We start from the raw sequence: 25466 nt of genomic DNA on the forward strand, positions 1-25466 counted from the left end.
AATAATGAAACTTTCGAATTTCTTTTAATAGATTGGTCACTTTCTCCTTCAGGGATGAGGTAGAGAAGGGAAGAGATGAAAACAGCCTTCAAAGGGTTTTTTTCGACCCACTTTAATAGTGCTGTTCCTAAAGCATTAGTTGTAATGAGTTGTTACTGACCTAGTATTGCACATTCACACAGAGTCATGTTCCTGTTTTACACTTTTAAAGGCCTATTTATCATCTTTCTGCTGACTTACAGGATTAACTAAGTTGGTATGGGTTGAAAAGAACAGAATGGTTAAAAGGGTTGCCTGATTCCTATACTTCATTTTAACCCAGAGCTCTGCTGGCCCCCTGTCCTAAGTTGTGCAGACAGCTCAAAGGAAAGACTTGCAATGACAATTCAGGGTCACTGTCAGGGTCTTATGTTCTTGGAGGTGAAAGGAAATGTAGGGAAAATATTTATATGCAGTGTAAAAGAAAAAAAAAAAGCACAAATCCTGAGCATCTCCTGGGTACAGATAAAGATACTTCATGTCTGGGATATGTCAGAACAGAATAGTTTGTTTTAAATTCATGTTCCCTTGGACAGATTTTTCACTGAAAGTGTAAAGTGGAAGAGTAAACATTGTCCCAGCTCTATGTGAAGGAGTAGCTGGAGTCAAAAAAATGGTACTTAAAGCTATTTATCCTTTTCTTTCAGCTTCCTATTCAGCTATACCTATTTGCAAGTCATTGATGTTTTTAAAAATTAGCTTTTGTTTCATGTTTTTCCTCACCCCATATAGCCAGCTCTGCAAAACCATCACAAAGTCTTGTCTTCTCTGTCCCTCACTGTGTGGTGCAATTTTTTTTGTTTGCTTTGGGTTTTTTGCATTGAACCTAACCTACTTTGCAAGCTGTACACTCATCCCAGGCGGTATGATGCCCCACAGGTATTTCAGTAGCTGTACTCAGATGATGTATTGTGAAGGAGTGCGGTGCAGTTCAGCGCAGGAGATGTGGTGGGAACTCTAGTGCGGTGGTTGGACACATTGCATGTGCTGGAGAATCTCTGCATCTCCGAGGCTCTAGGTCATGGTCAGACCTAAATCCTGTTGCTAGCCTATTCCTACTCCTTCATTTCATTTTTCCTGCCCATCAGTTCAAAATATTTGAGGTAAAATTTGTCAGTTGAGCTACCTTTTTATTTTTCTCCTGCCATATATTATTGTGAATAATGAGGTTTCTCCTGCCAGAACTTTACTGTCAATGCTGTGCACAGCAAGCAGCGTCAACTTTGTCTTCCATTACTGTGTTAACTCCACAGTGGTGGCATCTTGTTTTCATTCATTGAGTTAGCAAGTCTAGCTGAAAACCATGTTAAGAAGGGTGTCCTGATTTTACTCAACTGTTTTTTGAAGCATGATCAGAGTTTTCAGGTTCCATTTTGGAGAGAGAAATTCTGAAGCACAGTTATAACCAGTAAAAGAACACCTAGAGAAGATGTTAAAAATTGACTGAGATATAAAGTATATTGATTCATACTTGATTTAAACATTTTATGCACAGTCTTTGATGTACTGTGAAAATAATTCTGGTGTCATACTGAAAGATTACAGCTTCACTGTGAAGTGAGGAAAGATGTTCCCTAATGGAGCAAGCTTTTGGGATTTCACATGAACTAGTGGGTAAAGCAGTGAAAGTTTGAGAATTATGTTGGTGTGAGGGGCACTTCATGAAGTTTAAGTGAGATGGCAAATATTTTTCCGATGTAGATTTTTGGTGGCTTCACCCTCAAATGAAACAATGACATGTTACAGCATCTTAATAGCATTTTAAAACATGTTTTGCTCACTATGCTATGAGGGTAATGGAGGTACTCCACAGGTTTTTTTTGTTTCCTACTCTGTTCTTGTTTTTAAGTAGTGGCAGCTCTCATCTCTGTGTTTGTATGTGTAGCAAGGGAGTAAGAAGTACTTTGCAAAATTATCAAGATCCTACAAAGAAAAATCTCTGAAGTACAAATACTGCTGCAGAGGGACCTGCTGAAAAAAATAGTGGTGACATTAGCAAAAGGAAATTATCTTATTTAAACAGGGTACCACTTGTCTTTTTCTTGTCTCCTGTGATAAGCCATTTTTGGTCACAATAAGCTATACTATGGGTTGGTTGTGGTGTTGTGCCTTATGTTGGTGGTGTTGTTTCAGGTTCCAGATGTGAGCAGTGCAGAGAAGGCGCCACGTATTCAGGTGCGGTAATATCTCCGAACTTAGAAACCACTAAAATTATGCGAGTTCCTCATGCTATGTCAGTGTCCGACTGCATCGCAGCATGTTGTGATCTCTCTGGTTGTGACTTGTCCTGGATGTTCGAACGACACTGTTACATCGTGAACTGCCAACACAAAGAAAACTGTGAACCTAAAAAAATTGAAACTGTGAAGTCCTATCTTACTTTTGTGCTGAGGCCTTCTCAGAGGCCAGCCTCACTGCTAGGATTTGGGCAAGTGATCCCAAGCATGGTCCACTCTGTAGGACTCCAGAATGAGCCATCTGAGGAAATGAGTAGCCTGAAGGAGCTGTCTCTGTTTGGCAAAGATCCCAGCCTTGAGGAGATACCTGAGTACATTGATGATTATAAGGAGTTGGAGCAGGACCCCTTTCAGGTGGGCATCAAACATGAGCAAAAGGAGAGCATGGATTATGCTGACTGGGCCCTCATGGTGGCAGGTGAAAACGGTGTCAACTCTTCTGTGGGTGATGATGGAGATAACCAGGAAGACTTTGCTGAAAAGAAAGGAGGGGCTGGAAAAGTGGAAGGCCTTCTGAATAAAACCAGCTCTGAACTGAACTCTGCGAGTGAACACTCCCTACAGAAGTTGTCATCTCTCCCGGAGGTTACTCCATTCCCTGAGAAGACGTTTGAAAGTGAAACAGCTGTTCAGCTTCTTTCACAACCTGATGATGCTTTGCAAAAAGAGGTATGTTTGCCCCTCAGGAAGCAGGCAGAGTATGGTGAGGCCACTTTGCAATTGTTTTATTTTTCAAGTCAAATTAGGTTATTGCTTTGTAATGTAACGCTAACACTCAAATGATTTACAGTTCTGTTACAGTGCAGAGAAGGCCAAGGTGAGAGGGTTAACTAAATAGATAGATAAATTGCTGAAGGGCTTCTTTTGGGACATTGTGGGGTTTCCTTGAAAGTGTACAGATGAGTGGGCTTGGACCTGGTGTTGTAATAGTGTTACATTATTCTTCCCTTCTGAACCTTGCTGACTCATTAGAAGTTAGCTGAGCAACACTAGTGGACCCTGTAGTATCCAAAGGCCAAGACTTGTAAACGTAAGTTCCTCCATCAATAAAATTAAGCCTGTTTTATGGGTTTCATGTTACTAATGCATAGTGGTGTTACAGATGTAATGGTGTTGAGTAAATACCTTTTATAATGGTTGAAAAACATATGAGAGAGGCAAGGTACATAAGGAGGGACAGCAGTGATTTTGAGCCATGATGTACAGCAGAGTGAAGTAAATAATGTGTTTTTGTTCTCAGAATCCTTTTCTTGAGGCTGTCAATAGGGAAAAAAAAAAAGTTAAATACTCAAAACCTAGTGTAGGTACTTAAGTAAGATGTACCTGTTCTGTGTTTGTGCCAACCAGTTTGATCAGTTGGGCTTAAAAGAGTTCTGTTTCCTTAAGAACAGGGTGGGATCAGCTGGGAAGCTGAAACAGGCTGTAAAGTCAACTGGGCTTGAAACACACCCTTGCTAGAGGGAAGACGAAATTGAGGAATGTTAGCTGGTTTGCTCTAAATTCCACCAGATTTTGTAACCAGCAACTACTTATCTCTTGCTGTAAAAATGAGAATTGATTGCCATTACTGTAGGGAAGAAAAATACATGTAAATAAGAAAGTTTCATGAAGTCTCTGATAATTGAGGTTCATGGAGAGGATGACTGAAATGGCAAAAGTATGTTTAGAAAACAGCAAGTCTTAAGATACAATGTAACTTGGTACCATTGCAAGCTAGAGATGTGACATTTTCCGGGCTCCACTTTGAGATCTTCTAGATATTCTGAGAACTGGAATTCTTGGAGGGCCTCTGCGAGTGCATATGGAAGAATATTTGATAACAGAGAAAGTGCTGTTGCAAGTTAAAAAGTGGGTACTGCTTCTGCAAGCAGAGTTGACAAAAGAAGAATTGCTTTAAAAGTATCTACCATGCAGATCTTGAAATGAGCTTAAATTAACTTTGGAGTTCAGGCGAGAGGAATGGATATTATTGGTTTTTTTCCTATTAGTATGCAAAAAGTATGCATAAATGTACATATGGAAAGTATAATACCAAAGTATACTGTTCCTGCTGATAGATTTTTAAGAGCAACATTCACTCACTAGAGTTGCCGTTAATTCTAACGAAGGGCAATAGCTGAGCTGTTCTTACAAAGTTAAAATTAAGGAAACCCAACCACTGCTGTACTAAGTTCATCTCCTATTTTTCCTTCCATTTCCTTAGTTTCCTCCTGCTAGGGGAAACTAAGAGGCATCTTTTAGTTACTGCCTGTGCTGTGTGCTGGAAATGAAGCCATGGAAAGAACCTGCAGTAGCTCTGTGCACCACCATGTTTATGCACTTGGGCCACGCAGTTAGACTTGAAGCTTGCCTGCATGGTGTCTTGCTGGCAGACGAAGCCACCTTAGCACTGTGCTAAGTTTTAGCCAATTGTCAGGATGTCTGCAGACTTAACTGCTTCTGAATTGTGCCTTAGGGGAGCTGCACAACTTTGAGTTCAGCTGAAGTATGTGGCAAACAGACCTGAGCAAATTTGTCCCCAGTCTCTAATGAATCATGTGAATACAGTTTTATGAAAGTTGAGATTTCACATCTTGCAGTGGTAACAATATATATGGCTAAGCCTAATTTGAAAGTCTCTACTTTGATTTTGCCACCCCAGCCAGAATAGAAAGGTTTTGCTTTCTTTTTGTGCACTGCCTGTGTAGATGGGAGTTTATTGTAAAGTGAAATGGAGAGAAACCTATTTCTGACTGGGACACAGAGGAGGCATTCCTGTATGGTTTTCACATTATGCTAACACAACCATTGAAATTCTTGTAGAAGGGCTGAGGAATGAGCTTTCTTATTTCAGTGCAGAAGGAATGAAGCTCCAAAAGTAGGTCCGTCTTTAGCCTCAGCTGGTAGTGATGTTGAAGAGTTGATAAGACAACTGTAGTTAGAAGGGGACCTATCAGAGCTGTAGAGGGTTGATGCAATAGCATCGAAAACTCTTCATGAAATGTATTGTCAAATGACTCTGAAGGCTCTCATTGTATGGAGAAGTTAAGAATCTGCAGAAGCAGAAGGTTTTGAGAAACGGCCCAAGCCTGTGCAGCCTTTGTTTCCCAAGTAGGAATCCTTGGAATGTAGACATTTGTAGAGAAATGATGATGATGAGCAGTTGTGGCAGACACCTTTCCCTGGCTTTCCCCAGATTCAGTCCAGACACATCTCCTTTCCCCTTCCTAGTCTCCCCTCCACTTCTTTTCACTGCACATTACGCTTAGTCCCGTTGGTGAGGTGACAGGCAGCACAGGAGGTTCGGGTTAGTGCATGGCAGTTTCCTTTTTGCCACTTGTTGCTTCTTTTCTGTGACTGTTCCTTCCTTCTTGTTTCCTCTGCCCCAGCGTGGGCTTCTCTGCGGGCCTCAGACCCTGGGGAGGTGGCATGAAGTGCCTCCTTCCAAGAAGTTGTCTCCAGCCCTGTGACAAATAATGTCCCCTTCCACATGTTCCCTCCCATGTCTCCTGTTGTGCATCCTCCCCAACTCCTCCTGTGTCCTCTGCAGCCCCAGTGGCTGTTGCCCTTTCTTAACTATGTCTGAATAGTTGCAGTGTTGGCACACGGTGGCTTGTTTCCATCCATTGCCAAATGTCTGGGACCACAGGGGTGACCTCTGCAGCCAGTCCCCTGCCACCCGAACCCTGCCAGTTATGCCTAACACCAACTTCTGGCTTGGCTTCAAATTTTTTCTGATTTGAGAACTGCACTCGTGACTCTAGTGAAAAAGATTCTGCCTGTGATAAATTCAGGTGGTGGGATTTCCTTCTTATGTGTTTCTTTCTTCAGCAAGCAGACGTCTTAATGAAATCGCATATGGGTTGTTTGGGCATATATTTGTGTTCCCTTCTGAAAAAATGTTTATTTGGAAACCAAATTTTAAGTTCTTATATTGCATTTAAAATGCAAAGATGTCTTCAAATAGTTTTCTCACTTGTATATGATCCAAACTACCTCTCAAACTGTTATCTTTTTGTATAGGTTATGAAAATGTCAAAGTCTTAAAACCAATTTTGCTAATAATTTTAATGAAATACCCTATGTTTATTGCATTTTATGCAACAGTTTCCTATCTTCTGCTTAAATCTGCCGCAGCAATTCTACAGCTCTGTTCCTAGATCTGTGCTGACGCGCTCCCTTCTGCAGCTTCCAGACAAAGCTGTTTTGACAAGCAAGACAGAGCAGAGTGGCAAAAATGCAGTGCCTCCCTTCACGGTACTCAGTGTCCTCAGGTGCTGTGTTTTTTGAGCAAGGACCTGGGGAGAGATTTTTAAACTGTGAGAGGAATCAGGCACAGGCCTCTGGAGTCTGTGCCCCAGGAGCATCCTGAGTATAGGGGCCTTCTGTATGTGACATAGGAGAGAGCATATGGGGTTTGTCAGTTAGCTGAATAACCTGTCTTTTGGGTTTATGTTGAGTTCAGAGTGATGTTATGAACTGTCATACTGTAGTGGCTCAATAACATTAATATATTTAGAAATCTGTACAGAGTAAATGCTGTCAGGCTGCCCAAACCAGAAATCTGCAGGGCTGCCCATCCTTGAAGTGAGATATCTGTGCAGTATTAATTATGTTTTTAGAATTGCCATTTAACTGCTGATCTTTTAAGCAAGGTGAGGTTTTTCAGGTCTTAGTTAGATTCCAGCTACTACTGTGTTGATGATACAATTTTTCAAACATTTGTTCTATAGGTTAGGCCTTATCTGATTCTTGAGTTTGTTGCATTTGCAGGAAAAATGATGAAGTCAAAATGCACGAAGCTCTACCTAAGAAAGCTTAAGATGGCTGGCAGAATATATGTGATGAAGAACCTTTTAATACCTGATTGGTGTGCCTTCAGAATTGATATGTAAGAGTTAGAATAAAGTGGAATATCAGAGATGTTCATATCTTATTTTGGCTTTGTTTCAGTTTTGAGGCCTGCAGATGCTGAACAGCCCTGTTTAGTTAAAAATGCGTTGATTTGAGCCTTAGGGGATGTATAGGAGCCCTGAAAGATGTTTTGATATTTACCTGTCAGAAAAGTTTCTTTCTTTAAGTCTGCGCATCATGTCATACAGTACGATGGTTTGCTCTTTTGCAGCTTTTCAACTACACAATTAGTAGAGGTCATATGTACTTGAAATCATTAGACAGATACCTGAATGCAGAGAATGAGGGAGAAGCAGACTGGTGAGAGAGCAGAGTTTCACTGCTGACAGAGCTGCTCTCCATAAGGCTTTCCAGACAAACAAGAAAGAAAAATGGTACTGCAGGTATGTAGTAGTCCTATGTGCAGAGGGACATGGAGGAAACCCTGTTGAAGAAGCAGTCATATAAAACACACCACTAAGCAGCCCTTGAGTCACTTGAGTCTTGATCAGTTGTCTGTAGGAGTACTTGAAGAACATAATTCCTTGTGGGGGGAAGGGAGGTTGCCTGGTGGATAAGGATGGAGCAAGGCAACATGTTTGGGCTTGTGCTTCCCATTCACAGGGAGAAAAGAAAGCACCCAATCTGTGGGGTCAGCTGGAGACCAGAGGTGGCAAAAGATCCCCCTTGGCATGTTACTGTTGCCTGCAGTGTAACTTTGAGCTTCTCCAGGGAATTGCATGGCTTTTTTTTTCCTTTTGGATTGTGGGGGCATTCTTGTTTCCTGTAGAAATTCCCAGAGATTTGCACTAAAGTCAGACCCTGAGAACTGAAGGATGTAAGACTTCAGACTTGGTGTGTTTATAATACTTTGTAACAAGCAGTAGTGGTTGCACAGGTAGGTAAAAGCAAACAAAAAAAACCCACAAAGCCCATACCAACAGAACTTCCTACCCTACTCATGCCCAGACAGACTCTTTCTTCTTCATTTCAGTTCCCAAGCTGGAATTTAGGTTAATCTTGCTCTCTAAATCCATTTCAGTGTATCTCTCAGTAATAGTTTCTGCCTGAGAGCTCATTTTCTGATATTCCCCCTGCCTCAATTATCTGCTGCCTGTTAATGTTCTTAGTTTGAGCTATCTTTTTGGCTATGACACTGCTACAGATGTGACAGTGCCACAGGACACCTTTTTGCCTGCAGAGTCTTGCCTGGGCTTGCTGACTGAAGGGATGTTTGGTGCAATTGCAGAGGAGAGAGTCCCATGAAAAGTACATTTGAGGTGACCTTGTCCTTGTTGGTTCTATGAAGCCAGGATGGCTGCTTCTGAGCTGATAGATTGGCAAAGGACCAGGAGAGGAGGAAAGGCAAAGGAAGCTCAGAAAAGTAGATTTCCCTCAAATTTGGAAGTCAAAGAAACACTTTGGTTTGCCACAGTGTTATAAACAAGATCCTCTTTTGAAGATGTGGAATCAAGCATGTAAAAGAGAGCTGTCTGGAGGAAAGGCCTTTTGTGAAAGTATGAGGCAGAGTGGGCTTGAGGCTCTCCCTGTGCATGATAATGTTGTCAAGGGTGAGATTTCTGTGGGGGGTCCAGGTTTGGCAATGCTGAAAGTGCTACCTTGTAGCTGTAGTCCCTGATCCTCCTGTCAGCGTCCCAGCTGCCCAGAGGGATCTTCTTCAATACTGAGCAGAGCTGGAGGTGTGGCCGCAGAGATGCTTGTGTTGTCTGTGTTTTGGACTCATCTGGAGGTGCAGCTCTTGGTGTGGTTCTTGGCATCTTCATGGGGTAGGCAGCCACAGTCCCCAGCACTGCTCTTGGTGTCCCAACTGCACAGAGATATTTTCTCTCTGTCCTTGTTGAGGGCAGTGATGAAGTTGCAGATTACTTAATGCACTCTGTTCCCTTGAAGGCTTGGAAGCAACAGTCCCCAGCATTGCTTTCATGTTCCCAGCTGCACAGGGAGCTCTTTCTCCTGTCCACATCCAAAGTGGAGCTGCTCTGATTTCCTAGGAAGACAACAGACTGCAGAGTGGAAGTGGAGCTCCTGAAATATGAAGAGAAGCTGAGACCTGGGATAGTTCAGCCTTAAGCAGAGAGGGTTCAGTGGAATCTTAGCAATGGATATAACTATGGCAGGAGTGAGGAAAATGGAGCCAGGCCCCTTTCAATGCTGTCCAATGGCAGGACAAGAGGCAATGGGCACAAATCAAAATACAAGGAGTTCTATTTAAACACTGAAAACTGGTTTTTTTTTTTTTCTTTTTTTCATTGTGAAGATGGTCAAACACTGGAACAGGTTTTCCAGAGGGGTTGTGGATTCTCTGACCTTGGAGATATTCAAAACCTGAGAGGATGTGGTCCTGAGCAGCCTGCTGTGTCTGACCCTGCTTTGAGGAGAGTGCTTGGACTAGACGATCTCCAGAGGACCCTTCCCACCTCAGCCATTCTGTGATATGAGTGTGAATTTTACCCACCTTCATAGTCCTGTTCTTCAGTTAATAGATTATGTACAAATAGTAGCAGTGTGTTATGTCTTCATGTGCCACACATAGTAGTCATAATTGGCAAAGTGCTTTTCTCTAAATGTTAGGTCAGAAATAAGTCTTGAGGATGTAAGGAAAAGCTATTGGCCTATTGAGACTAATGTGTCATTGAAATGTGATGGCACCTGAAAGAAAGGGGCAACGTAATGGGCAAGGCTAACACAGTGCCGAGTTATTCCTGCAAAACCTGTGTCCTTTACTGCAGTCCTGATTTACTAACAAGGTGGGTCAGTGAAAACACTTCTGCTTAGTGACTGAAGTAGGGAGAGCTAGGCCATTTTATTAGAGGTGAGGAAGTAGGAAGGCATATCATGTTCTGGTCTGAGTTGATGTAGTAAGAGGCAAGGATTCTGTTATGTTTGTGTGTGTACAGCCTGAAGACAATAATACTCAGCACACAGACTTTCTTTTGTTTCCTTTTAAAGGTTTATGGCTCTATTTAGACCTGCTCTACTGTTCTTCATTATTTTGAGAACTGGTAGCTTTAGCTGCATTCCAGATGACCTCATTTTGATGACCATAATCTATGCTGTTCTGCATCTGAAACTTGGAAAATGATTAGTATTTCTTACAAAAACTGATCAGTAAAATAAACAACAGTCCTCTGTTGATAGATATGCTGTATATGAATAAAACCACCTAGTAGCATAAATCAGTAGGCTCACCCTACTTGCTGTTTAAAAAACATACCTCTAAATCTAGAAATGTGAAAAATGGCTCACTTATGACAACTCTCTCTCCATAATTCATTTTTCAGGCTGCTACACCTTCTCCTTCTTCAGACAAACTGGATGTCTCCCCAGGTGTGGCAGAGAAAACCCAGACTCCCACAATGGCCCCAGAGAACGTCACTGAAGGTGGGACCATGCTACTTCCCACTAATACTGTGCCATCTGAGCCCATGCAGCAATTCACACCACCTGCTACTGCTGCTGAAGCAGGTAATGTTTCAACAGAACTGGGGATCCAAGGGGTAGCTGCAGGTTGGACAGCGGGCAGGGATGGTTTTATCACTGTCAGGCTTTCGGCCTATTTTTAGTTATGAACTTGGTCTTATCCAAACATAATATCATACCACTTAAAGCCTGTAGACTTACAGTGATGCTACAAACTCAAGACCCCTTAGCCAGTTACTTCTGAGGCAAAACTATGACCGCTCCATCATTAATGCGAAAGTATAACTCTAGCAAATACAGCAAAGTAAAAAGCAGAGATTAACAGCCATTTCTTAATGAGTTAATTTTTATGCTTGGTAAGAAATCCCTGGAGTTTCAGAATAGTCTCTTCTAGCCATACTGTTATTCTTTTGTGACTCTTGAGAACATTGCTCCCTCCCAGAAACTCTTCAGTAGGGTTTCCACTACTTACAGTTGTCAGATATCATGCAGCAGCGTAGGTAGAACCTGAGGAATGTCAGCCCTTAATAGTGGAGAAGCCAGGCCTTCAGTGGGGGAGAACATGGCCTCCCCATCCTGGGGAAAAAAAAAAGAAAAGTTTTGCTTTAATTTCAGAGCTTGTCAGACTTCAGCTGCAGAGAAAAAGTTTTTGTTTTGAAAATGATATGTTTAACCACTATGTCCTCTAGCTGTCTTAAATTCTGTGTGTATATTAGAGTATTTCCTTTTTCCTGCTCAGTTTGCTGTGTCCTTGTGCACCCTGACAAAGGGTTGGAAAGGCCACAAGAAGCAGAGAAGCACAGAAATGCTCTGTGCTCTTAATGTACTGAGGAATATGGAGAACTAAGCCCTTTGCTTCCTGGTAGAGCAAGTCTGGTTTGGGACATTCTTGGCACTCTCTGCCAAACCACAACCTGCCAGCCAGGACAGCGGTAGGAGGTAACAGGAACAGATGAACTACAAGAAATCCCTCTCCAAGGCAATGGATCATCAGTACAGTTGAGTGTTGACTAAGCAGCTCCTCCTTCACGGGAGGAAGTTGAAGAGGACTCAAAAAGGAGCTTGGAAGAAGTTGAAGGAAAGTTTGTGATTAATCTCTCCCTAAGTACTGCTTTGTGCAAGGATTGCCCCACGTTTGTGTGTTCTGAGCCCTACTGTCTTGGAAGTCTTGAAGACAGGAACTCCTTCTCTCTTTCAGTCATTACCCTCATCTAGCTGTTTTATTCTCATCTTATGTGGAGGTCAAGTAGAAAACTCGTCTCCATTGGTGCCTACAGTGGCTACCATGAGCAATTATGGAGTCTTGGGTACATTTAAGTATCAGTGACAGAGTTTACTGTCAATGTGGCCTCCTCATCCATTTTTAGACCTGTAAGCTGCCACTGCTGAGTAGCCTCTTGCTCGTCAGGGTTTGTAAGTTGGACGTTTAGACACTAGTGAATGTTGCCTTTGTGAATCCACAGAACAAAGGTTCTCCAATGTTAGAAGGAAGAGATTTGAAAACTTTGAAATAGAGATCTAGGGGAACCTTTCCTGAAGTTGTGCTTTGTTGTGTTTCTGTTGGGGACTGGATTTGTGGACTCTAGCATTTTTGGAAGAGGAGAGAGTTTTCGCAGTTGAGAACTGGGAAGGTGTTCCTGGATGGCAAATAGATTGAATGTGCAATTCAGCTACAAAATAACACTCTTGCCATGCTATAAAGGTGGGATTTTTAAGAGGGACACTGAGCTGGACACTGAGGCATGCCTCACAAGTGCCACACAAACATAGAGGCAGTACTTCTTGGTGAAAGAAGGTGTGATATCAGAATTCTGTTATGGACTATCTTATTCCATTTAATGAGATTTGTTCCAGTGCAGATGACTTTTTTGTCTTCTGTAACTGAATGTTTTTTAATTCCTGCACTTCCATCCAATTAATAAGAAAAATGCATAACTCTTTATGCAGGGCACTGTTACCTCTGTTATACAGCAATAATCAGAATGCTTTTCTCTAAAACAGGAGTAGGGGAAATGACACTTCATATTTGGGGAAGAAGAAAAATTTTTGCTTGGTAAAAGGTGAAGGAGCCATAATCATGATTATAATACGATATTATTTGATTATGTATTGAGAATGGTTTTTTCTTATCCTTGCCTGTTCATTGTAGAGTGTTTTGTAAATTTTACCTAATCTGTTACAAATAATATTTGAGGATAATAAATTTATATCCATTCCATCTGTTGAAACATAATGTACTTATTATGTCTTAAATACAGTAAAAGAACTTATTGTGTCTGCTGGAGATAACGTACAAGTGATACTACCCAAAAATGAGGTTGAACTGAATGCCTTTGTTGTCCCACCACCGCCTACAGGTGAGTTGAATGGCCTTGGCATACAAGGAGATGCAAACATTGACAACCTGTAAATGCAGGCAAGTCCTGAGTTATGTGAACATCTCTACATCAGGATAAAACCATCTTTCTTATCTCCTACTAATACCTTTTTTTGTGGTTCCAACTGCAGAGATTATTATTATTATCCCTATGGATTTTAGAGACTTTTTTGAATTGGCTGTTATTGTCAGAACCTGAACTCGTTAGCCAGATGGTTCAACAGAAAGCCTGTAGTTTCTACCAAAAGATGATGTGGTCCAGGTTGTAGTGTCTTGATGTAAAGCAGAGAGGGATGGGAAGTAGTTTCTGAATGCAACATTTACCTTAAAACTACCAGCTTCTCAACTGCAGCAATGAAGAATGCACATTTACACACATAGGTAGCTATGTAAAATGCATTCACTTCATGAGAAGCTGGGTGTTGTGAAGAAGTCAATTATTTATGAAGTCCATTACATCCTTGCTGCTTTACCAAGTTACAGCCCACCATGGAAATTCAACGTGTAGTCATACTGCTTCATTTTGCAGGCTTAAACAGTCTTAGCTGTCATGATTTTCTACTATAGCATTTTATCTGATGGATGGTGAACTTGATTTCTTAGTTTCCTGGGTTTATCTTGAAGGCAAAGCTGATTACTCTTATTCTCTGTTATTGCTCTTAGAAACAGCCTACACCTATGAGTGGAGCTTAATCAGTCACCCTGCTGACTATGGTGGTGAAATGGAGCGCAGGCACAGCCAGACCTTGAAGCTCTCTCATGTAAGTGAACTGTAAGCTCAGGCTTGTTGTGTTTCTATGATCCTTTTGCAGGAATCCAACTTGTGGGGAAGGGCGCCTCAATTTAAGAAGTTTGACTGCCAGAGTCTCTTTGCTTGCATGTGTCACCAAATCTTTGCCAGATTAGAAGTGTCTTTTTCATAGTGCTCTAATGATTTCCTAAGATAGAGTAAAAATTCGTAAGTGATTGCTTTGTATTCCCCACTTCTGGGCAGTGACTAGGGGCCTTTTGTGTATGTGTTTATAAAAGGAACTCTTGGTTTCAGATATACAGATTTTTCTCTGTTTACAATATGATTGGCAGATTTATGCATACTGCTTTTGTATAATTTGACATGTAACACAATTTGTTTTGTTTGTCTCAGTTATCAGTGGGACTTTATGCCTTCAAAGTGGCGGTTTCTGGTGAAAATGCCTTTGGTGAAGGTTTTGTAAATGTCACAGTCAAACCAGGTAAATCAGTTGGCTGAAGTAATGAAATTAATTTCTTCAATGCAAGTAGTTGTACAACATGCTCATCTAATAGTCTGTCCAGGACATTTGGTAGTCCAGCCACACAGAGGTGTTTCCTATCTTGGTACCTGTAAAGCATTTTAAGGAAGTAGAGATAAAGATCTTGCTCACTGTGTTTAAGTGCTCTCTGGTCTTGTACCCTCCTGAGGTAAGGCCTGAGACAGCATCATGCCACCTTTTATGGTCCCCTTTTCCAGTACAGCCAGGAACAGCAGTTAGGTGCTGAACTTGTTCTAGCTGCAAGTTACAGTGCACAGGTCTGATCTGAATTATACCAGTTAGAAGTGGCTGCAGTAGAAAAGTGCTGCATCAGCACTATGCTCCTCAGTAGCCTTTTCTCTCCCTTGTCCAAAAAGGACAGCAGGTGCTGCAAAGCTGTCAATCCTAGATTTGAATCATTAGGGACTATTGATCTGTAGAGTTAAGATCAGTTTTACTTGAGCTTTCACTATATTTTTCCCACCCTCTCCCTGCTTTCTTTCTTACAGCAGTCAGAGTTAACCAGCTGCCAGTTGCCATTGCTTCACCCCAAGTGCAAGAAGTTTCTTTGCCTACAACTTCTACATTCATTGATGGCAGTCGTATGTAGTGGACCGTCCTGTATTTTTAATATACAGTTACAATATTATTGTTTCTCAATTACATGTGAAATTCCTCCTTCTCACTCGGAAGTTTCCTGAATCATCATTTATTTTGTAGATTTGAGTCTAGTTATAAATTATTTTAATAAATAAGTGATAAAATGCAGCCTTCCGCTTGGGGATTGAGGTGCAGTGTCAGAGGCTGCTGCATCCAAACAGCAGCTGCTCTTACAGCTTCTTCCTGACCTACCCAAAGGCCTCTGTGGCAGTACACCTGGGCCCACAGCAGAGAGCTGTCACTTAGGGTACAATGAGATGGCATTAATTAGGTTCATAATTACTGAGAGCAGACAAGTTGGAATGTGCAGAGTCTGGGACTGATTTTTATTTTTGTGTGCGTGAAGAATTTTTTTTGTTTGGTTGTTTAGATAAACCATACCAAATGTAACTAGGAATCTGCGTTTTAACAGCTGTGGTACATGAAACCTGTTTGATATGCTTGAAAAGATAGTTGTAGCAAATCAGTTAGGTATCTGTGCATGAAAGACTTGAGGATTAATTCTAGCAATTGCTACAAGAATTTGATACATTTTTCTTTAATGAATGTAGAAAGTATAGATGATACGAAGATAGTGAGTTACCACTGGGAAGAAATTAAAGGTCCTTTGCGAGAGCAGAAGGCATCTGCTGACACACCTGTCTTGCGCTTGTCTAACCTTGTTCCTGGAAACTACACTTTCAGGTACCTGCACAGATGCTTTCTTTTGGGGTTTTAACTGTTTCTGTGATATCAGCTAAATGTTTGTTTCTCTTTGTGCTCACATGTACCTCCTAAAATGAAAAACTCAATTTTTCTTCTGCATGCTGTTACCCTTCATTTTGCATGGTGGAGGGACATAGGGAACAGTTTTATTTAAAAGTGCTTGCAGTGATTTTGTGATACTGATGTAATGATACTTTATAGCACAAAGTTATGCAAAACAAGCTATCAGAAATTACATACCTTCCACTCCCACCACTAACAACTGTCACAGAACATTTTTATTTATTTATTTATTTATTTTGTCCTGACAATGGAAGCAAAGTTCGTGGTTCTAAGTCCTTTACTTAAAATCAGAGTTCATTTTCTGATCTTCTTAACTTAAAGCCTGGTCTGCACAGATGCAGACTTCCCACTGACCCAGCCTGGCTTATTTGGCTGACAGTGGGTAAGAGTTTACCAGTCAATATGCTATGTCTCAGTGTAGCATCAGCAGAATGTTGAAGCCAGTGAACATATCCATTAAATGTAGTGCTTTGCATAAGCTTCACTAAAAATTGCATATTCAACTTTCATTCTGTGTTCTTTACTGGAATTGTTCCATATTGTACAGTGGCAGAAATGAGTGTAGGATTTTTATCTGTATTAAAAAGGGCAGAGCTTACTTACAAGCTATGTTCTAAGTGTGTTTCAAACAGGAACAGGGCAGGGACGTCAAACCTGTTTTCACTGAGGGCCACATCAGCCTCGTGGTTGCCTTCAAAGGGCCAAATGTAATTTTATGACTGTATAAATGTAGGAGTAGTTACATTTGGCCCTTTGAAGGCAACCGCAAAGCTGATGTGGCCCGCAGTGAAAATGAGTTTGACGTTCCTGCCCTAGGGAATTTAGAAATCACTTGCTATATCTGTGCACTTCTGGGGGAGGCTGAGGTACTTGAACAATAGTAGTGTGTTCAAGCTTACAGGAAATCAGCTGGTCAACAAAATCCAGTGCTCCTGATACGCATGGATGTGTACCCACCATAAAAGTATACGTTCCCTAATGACAGAATTCATGAGCACTAGTTTTGTTCCCACTCAGGGAAGGCTTCAAGAGTGGCTCCCTTCCATGTGGTCGGCTGTATGCAGTTTTCAAAACAGAGGTCAATTAGAGATGTATTTGATTACCACACTGTGGAGGGCAGTCTTTTATCACTTTCAGGTGCTAGCAGTCTCATTTTAAGGTGATTTGTCATTGTGTTTTTGAGAAGCAGTGATTTGTCATTTTAAATGCAGTACTTTTTTAGTTTTGTGACTTGACATCTTCAGTAATCTGAGCTGATACTAAGATCTGTTAAAATTAGTAATACTGTGCTGCAAAGAAGTAAGAAATTAGGAACTGCTGCTGTGCTATAAGCAGAGCTTCTGAACACTCAGAGTAGTTTTGGATGTAGGTGTTAACAGGGTCTGCTCTGCTATGGGTGATGAATAAAATCCTTGTGTTTTACTGAGTAATGTATTTTTTGTTTGTTGTTTTTTTTTTTTTTTTTAAATGAATTTGCAGTCAAATCAGCTTGAAATGATGAAGTTGCCATTGACTGCAGTGAAAGGGTTTCATCTAGGATCCAGAATAGCTACACTTTTTATTTCCTTAAAAGTTGAAAGCTGTATTTGAAAACAGTCTTCTGAGTTTCTTTCCTATCCTAGTTGAGGGATATGTGTTTCTGAAGCAGAAGTTCCTATAATCTAATTGATGGCTCTGGTTTAGGTGGTGTTTGAAGAAATGACAGAAAAAGTTAACCTTTGAACTCAGGACTTGGCAGAAGTCCATCTTAATAGATTTCCAATATTGGTTTTCCTGTTTATAGACTCACAGTGATTGATTCAGATGGAGCAGCCAACTCCACCATTGCATCTCTGACTGTGAACAAACCAGTGGATTACCCACCTATTGCCAATGCAGGACCTAATCAGGCAGTCACCTTGCCCCAGAACTTCATCACGCTGAATGGAAACCAGAGCAGCGATGACCATGAAATTGTCAGCTATGAGTGGTCACTCAGTCCAAAAAGCAAAGGCAAGGTTGTAGCAATGCAGGTATGTTTATTTCTTCCTTCCTGTGTATGAGTGGAAAGCGCTTTTATCTTTGCCTCAGCACAAGCAAACACCTAAGTAACTACTCAGAAGCACTGAAATATCTAGAGTGCTGTCACTTTTTTTTTTTTTTGCTGTTCCTGTCTGATTTATTCTGCTCTTATTTTAGATGCTACTTTAAATTCCTTCTTATATTTTGTTTTTTCCATTCCTTGTGGCTACTTCTGATTCTTGCTGTTGTTTTGGAAAGACTTTGAGTTCACAATGTCTGTCCTTGGGCCCTAGAGCCTACTCAACAAATTTCTCTCTTCTGAGATGCTGGACACGCTGAAAACTTGTTTGATGAGAATGTGGGGATAGTCAGGGTTTTCTTGTAACACTTTCTCCTGGAGAGAGAAAATGCTCCAAGAGCATTTTTCAGTTTCTTTTCAAGAGCCTAGTAATCTTTTTCATGTCCCTAAAGCTGAGGATGCTGGTCTCAGGTGTGTTACATGGTTAGAATGCAATGTAACGAGTAATTTATCAAATCACTTAGTTCTTATTTTCATCTTTATCCAAACCACCCCCCTCAAACTAATTGCATTGGGATTTGTTGTTTCACATATGAGAGATGCCACAAATGTTAATTTTATTAGCAAAAAGACCTATAGCTTATGAGCTTATATAAATATGAACCTAGTACTGCTGGAAGAGTACACTCAATGCAGAGTTGTCTTGTTTAATATTTTTTCCTACAAACCTATCTGACTGTGATCAAATCAAACTTGATCTTGAGTTTAACAATTTTTATAAATATTATACTAAAGAGTGTCATAATGTTTGTTTTCAAAATGTATCTAAGGAAATGGAATAAGCTGTAGTAATTTCCATCAGTGTTTAATTTCTTAATGGAGAAAGTTAATGTTTCACAATTATTGTTCAGAAATAATGCAGCAATTATACCAAAATAAGAAATTAAGGTTTATTGTCTATAGATATTTCTCTGGATTGGTAGGAACAGTTGCAATAGTGAATACGTTACTTCTGTCTGTGCATCAAATTTTAAGTCTCCTCTTTGTCTACAAGGTGCTTAAACTGCTTGCTCAAATACTGTATGAATTAACACAAATGTTACTTTTTTCTTCACGTTTGCTCTGTAATATCTTTCATAATCCATGAGCATTTCTGTTTTATCTCGTTCTCTTTATCTTTCTAAACGCCGTGTAGGGAGTGCGAACGCCATACCTGCAGTTATCTGCAATGCAGGAAGGAGATTATACGTTTCAGCTGACTGTCACAGACTCTGCAAGGCAGCGGTCCACAGCTGAGGTCACACTGATCGTACAGCCTGGTAGGTCACCTGCAGGCGCGTCTGGGTCCCTCAGGGCTGGGCCAACCTAGTGTCTGAGCACTGTCCTCAAATGCATCATCTCCCTGCATTGCACCACTGAGCTGGCAGTCTGGATGTCCGGTATCTCTGCGTCAAGGACTCTTACAACTCCATTTTCTGTCAAAGCAAACAGTCGCAACAAGCATAGAATCGTGGGAAGTCCAGGTGGTGATCCTGAGGGCTCACGCCAGCCTGGTTACATAAGGCAACCTGCACAGAGATATGTTAGAGTGTACTTCTAAAAGCTGAAATGTAGCTCTTGAGTTTAATATCCTACAAAGTCTGTTTTCCTAAGCTGTTCAGAGTATCAGTCAGTGCTTTGCTCAATTTCATTATTGTTTTGCAGTTCTTCTTCAAGAATCCTTGTGTGACTTAAATTCTCACAAGAATTGCATTGCACTTTCTAGTGAAAAGTGTCAAGCAAGGAATTTCAAAACCTGCATCTTTCACACATTGGTTTGGATTTGGGATTTAGTGATGAATGGGCCCAAATGGTCCAGGCCTTGTGAGATATGTTTTTTTAATGCCTTTTTTTTTTCGTGTGTGTGTGTGTGATGTGTTTGCCTGTTACATCCAAACTGACCTTTTCTGACCATCCAAATGTCTCACATTCCACCATAGGGAAATGTTTTCTCTTTCTGTTGTTGCTTATTACACATCTTTTTGTAGATGACCCCTTCTGGGAAAACTTTATAGCAGGCAGTTACTGCAGAAATCAAGATTATGAATTGGAAGTACAGCGTGTGGTGGTGTCTTTTAGACTTGTCATAGTGTGGAACTAGAAAGGTTCTATCACTGAAGTCAGGTCTAAGGTTAAATAAATACCTTGGAAAATGGTAGCATTGCCAGTTTTACCGTGCCACAAAAGCAGAGGTTGAAAACAGAATCACATGTTATATGTTTCTGCACTAAATCTGTGAAGACTCTAAAATGGTATTAACTTAGTGGTGTTGTGCTGACCTTGAGTAGCAGAGAACCTGAACTAGTATCTTTGCGGGCAAAGAACCATGTTTGTGTGGGTGACTTCGAAAGGAATGCAGTTATGAAACCAGGAGAATACCCACCTCACTACTCTTGTTATAAAACATTTCATACAATGCATTGAGCATGCTGCAAAATTTTTTGAGTGTGGCTGTGCCTTCAGATATGACTATGAAAAAGGGAAGTACTTGCTGTGGGATTTGGCTTGTTGCAGAGCTGGTTTCTCTCACCTACTATTTTCTCCTGGCTTATGCACATTACTCTTGTGATTTGTACCTTTGAGCCATTATATCCAATCCATAATATTCTGTGTAAAATCTTCCCTCTGATTGACAATCCTTGCGAGTGACTACCAGCAAATGTCATATACTATTTTTACAGAAAATAACAGTCCTCCAATAGCCGTGGCTGGCCCTGACAAGGAATTGACCTTCCCAGTAGAAAGCACTATGCTGGATGGAAGTAAAAGCCAAGATGACCAAGGCATTGTCTTCTATCATTGGGAAAATATCAGGTATCTAGAGATTTTACTAGTCTCTGGTAAAATAGAGAACAAAGTGATTTGGTTCCAGAGCCTCTTATGCAATGGTGCTGGGTGGTACCCTGTTTGAGAACTGCTTTGAGGATCTTTCTGCTCAGATGGATGAGAGTCAGGAATTTTAAGTTCAGCTTGGAAAGCTTAGGTAGTCTCTGCCTGTCTTGCAATGTGTAATTTTGAGGCCTTCTGTTTATCAAGTTAAGAGAAAATAGACAGCAACTTCTACATCTCCTGTTAAAAAGTGAGCAACAGGCTTGGGTTACCTTCCTGTAGTGTACAAAGTTTTCCCATCAGTGCTTAGAACTGGGGTTTCTCAGTCACTTGTTTGTTGAATAATAAAGTAAATTGACAATGTTTAGCTTGAGCTTTCAATAGTAGGTGACAAAAGCACTCATGAATGATGACAGAAAATGTTTTTCAAAAGCTTGTAATTGTATGTTTATGTGGAAACTAATTGATCCTTAATGAAAGGACATGATATTAGCTCATGCAACTGTCATACCTATGGTAGAGAAAGGTTTCCTGCCACCCTGTATGTGTTGTGAGTAACTCTTAGAGCAACAGCGTTTGCGGGCTACCATGAAATAGTACACTAGGAGGTTGTACTTTTGGGTTCTGTTTTCTGCTCTTCTAATAACTGGGTATGTGATGCTTGCGTGCTTTGAATATCTTTAAAATAATGGATTTATGAATTCTCTGAACTAAACTCGTGTCTCTTATAGCTCTTTAACCATCAGCACTTATAACAGTAGTAGAACTACAATATACATAAAAGAAAAGGGCTTGAGCAGTGCTGTGGAAAGAACAATTTGGCTGTCTGTGCAAGATTATTTTTGAGATGTTTTGTTTCAGTGGGCCAAGCTCTGTACAGATGGAAAATGGTGACAAAGCAATAGCAACTGTGTCTGGTCTTCAAGTTGGTACCTACCGCTTCAGGCTGACTGTGAAAGACCAACAGGGCTTAAGCAGTGCATCTGTGCTATCTATCACTGTGAAGGAAGGTAAGCAGAGTTGCAGCTTCTTAGGATATCATGGGCAATGTGCCAGTTAATTTAGTCACTGATAGTGTGTAAAGGATTTGGAATAGAAAGGGAGAATGTGTTTGTTGTCATTTGCCAAGGGTATTCAAGAGTAGTTATTGCTAGTTTGTAATAAAGTAGTGTTGTCAGTGACTGGTAGAATTAACTTCTCTGACCGCAAGCTTTTTTAAAGTTAAATATATGCAGAATTAACTGTAACAAAAATACCCTGAAATACTGTTTTTGACCATGGTGCGTTTGCTTCGTTAAGAGCATATGTTTTTATTTTATTATCAAAGTTCAACTTTGAGCAGAAAAGCAATTTTACTGTGGGTTTTAAGTAACATCCAAGAAGTAAGGTCTCAAGGTATACCAGTTTTCACTTAAAAGCTTAACATTAAAAGACCTGTATTTATTTTGATTGTTTTTTAATACAGGGAAACAGTTGCTGTGGTGGGTGTGGTGGTTTGGTTTTTTTGGTTTTTTTTTTTTGGTTTTTTTTTGTGTGTGTGGTTGTTTTTTTTTTCTCAACATGCATGTGGTAGGAGATGCTTTAGGTTAATAATGCCTATTGTATGAGATAATAGAACCATTCAGGTTGGAAAACACCTTCAAGATCACAGAGTCCAACCGTTAACCTGAAATTGTCAAGCTCACCACAAAAAACATAGCTGTATTCACCACATTTACACATCTTTTAAACACCTATGGGGATGGTGACTCCACCACTTCCCTGGGCAGCCTGTTCCAAGCCTTTCTGTGAAGAAATTTTTCCTGATATCCAATCTAAACCTCCCCTGACACAAGTTTAGGCCATTTCCTTTCATCCTGTCACTTACTACTCGGGAGAAGAGACCAACACCCTCCGTGCTACAACCTCCTTTCAGGTAGTTGCAGACAGCGATCAGGTCTCCCCTCAGCCTCCTTTTCTCCAGGTTGAACAGCCCCAGTTCCCTCAGCTGCTCCTCACAGGAGTTGTTCTCTAGACCCTTCACCAGCTTTGTTGCTCTTTTGACATAGGTATTGTAACATATTCCTGACAGATTTCATAGCTTTGACTTAGGTTGCATCCTCAAGTTTGCAGGCGGTGATAATCCAACTGTATTTTGCCTCATGTTGTTCCTTAGGGAGTGATTTTGAGCAATCTCTGTGGACCTATCTCCTCTTAAAGAAGGTGGCATAATAAATTTCAAATCTTGTTTGGTCCAGAGTTTGGCTTTGTGTTTCATACCATGTTTTTTGAAAGGAGCAATGCACTCCGACTCTGCAAGTATGGTACCCGTACCATTTATGAAATGATAGTAGAGTTACATAAGAATCTTAGCTGCTGACTTTCTTGAAAACAATGCAGCCTTGTTTCTTTTTTGCTTGATATCACTGCAGAACAAGTGAATCTTGGAGAAGAAACTGGACTTAGCTTTGCACATGTGCATTATTGGTTGAACTTTCTCAGTTTAAGTTAGGTTTTAGTCAGAAACACATGGCAACAGCTCTGCCCAAATGTGTCTCTTGGTCTCATTCATGCTGTGTAGTCACAGTATGTACTGACTACAGTCGTACGTTCAGTATTAATATATTAAATGTTCCAATAGCCAAGTTTAATCAACTAGTTTATTTGGAAGAGACAAGAAAATCATTTGTATCACAGAGAACTCTATGCTGCTCTGGAGAATAGAGTTACAGCCAGTGCCCTGGAGACCTGCCCCAGAGTGAATTATTTATGTCCAACCTAAATACTCAGACCAGCGAAGTATTTCACTCAGCCTCACAGCTTCCTGGAGTTCTGTCTTATCAGTTGTGTCCTAAACAAAAGTCAGTGATGTCTGGTTTCTGGAAGGAGAATGTGTTCATGTTTCTGTGGTGTTTTTTGGCCATAGTCCCAATGCATGGCTTAATTTCACTGCTAGCGGTAGCAAAAAGCATTTGGGAACTGGGTTTTTGCTCTTAAGTTTCCTGATTACACTTTCTCTAAAACAGACACTGTTAAGATATAAAACCTTACGTGAATTTCTATTAGATCATAAGTGATTCTCAAGATGAGAAGAGCCCAGCATGGTGATCTCATGCTGGGCTGTGTTTCTAAGCAGGTAAAAAGTCTTTTTGCTTGACTGAGCAGATCCGATACCTAAATTATTGTGAAACTGTAAATAGAGTACCCCACAATGCTTTTTCAACTAGGTATTTTTTGAGTGGTACCTCTTATTGCCATTCTCCTTATGGTGCAGCTCTACTTTTGTCAGGTTGTAATAATCCTGGAGCCAAATTCTGTATACTCGCTCATCCTTTCCCTGTACCTTTGACACAAAATTTTGTTGTTACTGCCTGTAGTCATCAGGCAAAGAATTGCAGTGTGGGTGTATTGGCCATGGCATGTCACAGTTTGCATGTCTTGAAAGCAAATCCTTCTCCTCCACTATTTTTATGGCTAGAAAACAACAGTCCACCCCGGGCGCATGCTGGTGGGAAGCATGTTCTAGTGCTTCCAAATAACTCTGTTACCTTGGATGGCTCAAGGTCTGCTGATGACCAGGGGATTGTGTCCTATTTGTGGATTCGGGATGGTCAAAGCCCAGCAGCTGGGGTAAGTTTCTTGAAGGTTGTAATGAGTGAAATTCAGCTCTTGTGTATGCATGTAGCATCACTGTAGCAGGACAAGAAGCTGTGGCTCAAAAGAGGCTGTGATGCATGGTGTCTGTCTGATTTGTCTCCCATGCTCTCTCTAATGCTTTGGTTCAAGGGGCTTGTGATATTTTCAGTACAGCTATAGGATATGATGGCTAAGTAAGAAGGCTGCAGCAGTGTGGATTTAGTTGGGAAAGACTTGAGATAGAAGAATAAAGTTGTGTCTCTTGAAGAGTAATTGGTGATAGTACAAAGCTAATGTGTTTGAAAGAAAAATAATCTGAAATACAGATACTACAAAGGAGAAAGAGTCTGAGAGTGCAAGAAATATTGATAAAGACTAGGGAATCATGCCTGGTACCAGATGAGGCAAAACTTGCAGCTTAAGATAAAAATGGTGTTTGGCACTAGAGGAATATGTCCCTCGCCTGGCAGACCATGGTGAATAGTCAGGGTCCTTAGGGCAGTGGAGTCTGTTCTCCAAATTGGGGCAGACAGCAGAAGTACCTCATGATAAACTGAAGTTTATATGTCAGCTACTGAAACTGTGATAACTTCTTTGGCCTGTCTGCACGAAGTGTTGTGGACAGCTCTTTATCCTTCCGTCAGGAAGGTAGGGGCAAATCAGCAGGAACTGGGAGAGGACAAACAGCGGAATGATAAAAAAGCTTCTAGAAGCAATTCACACGAGAAGAATTGAAGAGCTGTAGCTTAAATATAGCTGACAGAGATGGTAGCTGGAAATACGTGAACTCCGAGGAAAGGAAATAATTTGGGAGTTCAGAAAGCAGAACTAAGGATACTGGAGTAAAATGGAGAAATAATAATGTAACTGTCCCAGATTTCTCAAGTACTCATCTGATTAAAATGTCAGCTGTTCTGTCTGGGGCTCTTATTTAATGAAAATATCCATACTGTCATACTGTGCATACATCCTCGTTAACTGCCACATCCAAATTTGCTTTAGTCTTCTATGAACTGTGAGTAGGTCACATTTGTCCCAAAAGCCAAAGCAAGAGCTCACACTGTCATACCAGATACCTGACTTGATAGTCACACCTGCAACTTTCTCTGAGTGTATCATCATCCCTGTACCTTTTTTTGCAGGATGTGATCCATGGCTCAGACCACGAGGCAGTACTGCAGCTAACTAATCTGGTGGAAGGAACCTATACTTTTCACTTGAAAGTGACAGATGTTAAAGGAGACTCAGATATTGATTCAGCAACTGTTGAAGTGCGGCCTGGTATGACAATTAAAAGG

The 25466-nt window shown here is 40.8% G+C and overlaps 1 protein-coding gene across 1 annotated transcript in view; it reads left to right on the forward strand.

Annotated features, from left to right (window-relative positions):
- The first annotated feature begins 2237 nt into the window (after positions 1–2237).
- Positions 2238–25466, forward strand: part of KIAA0319 — a 32201-nt gene continuing 8972 nt past the window's right edge. The window contains exons 1-13 of the mRNA XM_080339799.1: positions 2238–2945; positions 10451–10634; positions 12848–12946; positions 13630–13727; positions 14111–14198; positions 14747–14839; positions 15449–15581; positions 17449–17677; positions 18881–19004; positions 20406–20538; positions 21415–21563; positions 24011–24162; positions 25311–25449. Of these exons, the coding sequence (XP_080195925.1) occupies positions 2253–2945; positions 10451–10634; positions 12848–12946; positions 13630–13727; positions 14111–14198; positions 14747–14839; positions 15449–15581; positions 17449–17677; positions 18881–19004; positions 20406–20538; positions 21415–21563; positions 24011–24162; positions 25311–25449 (2314 nt within the window). The 5' untranslated portion in view covers positions 2238–2252. The remainder of the gene's footprint in view (positions 2946–10450; positions 10635–12847; positions 12947–13629; positions 13728–14110; positions 14199–14746; positions 14840–15448; positions 15582–17448; positions 17678–18880; positions 19005–20405; positions 20539–21414; positions 21564–24010; positions 24163–25310; positions 25450–25466) is intronic.

The sequence above is a fragment of the Nesoenas mayeri genome (assembly GCF_963082525.1).
Source record: "Nesoenas mayeri genome assembly, chromosome: 2".
Classification (NCBI taxonomy): domain Eukaryota; kingdom Metazoa; phylum Chordata; class Aves; order Columbiformes; family Columbidae; genus Nesoenas; species Nesoenas mayeri.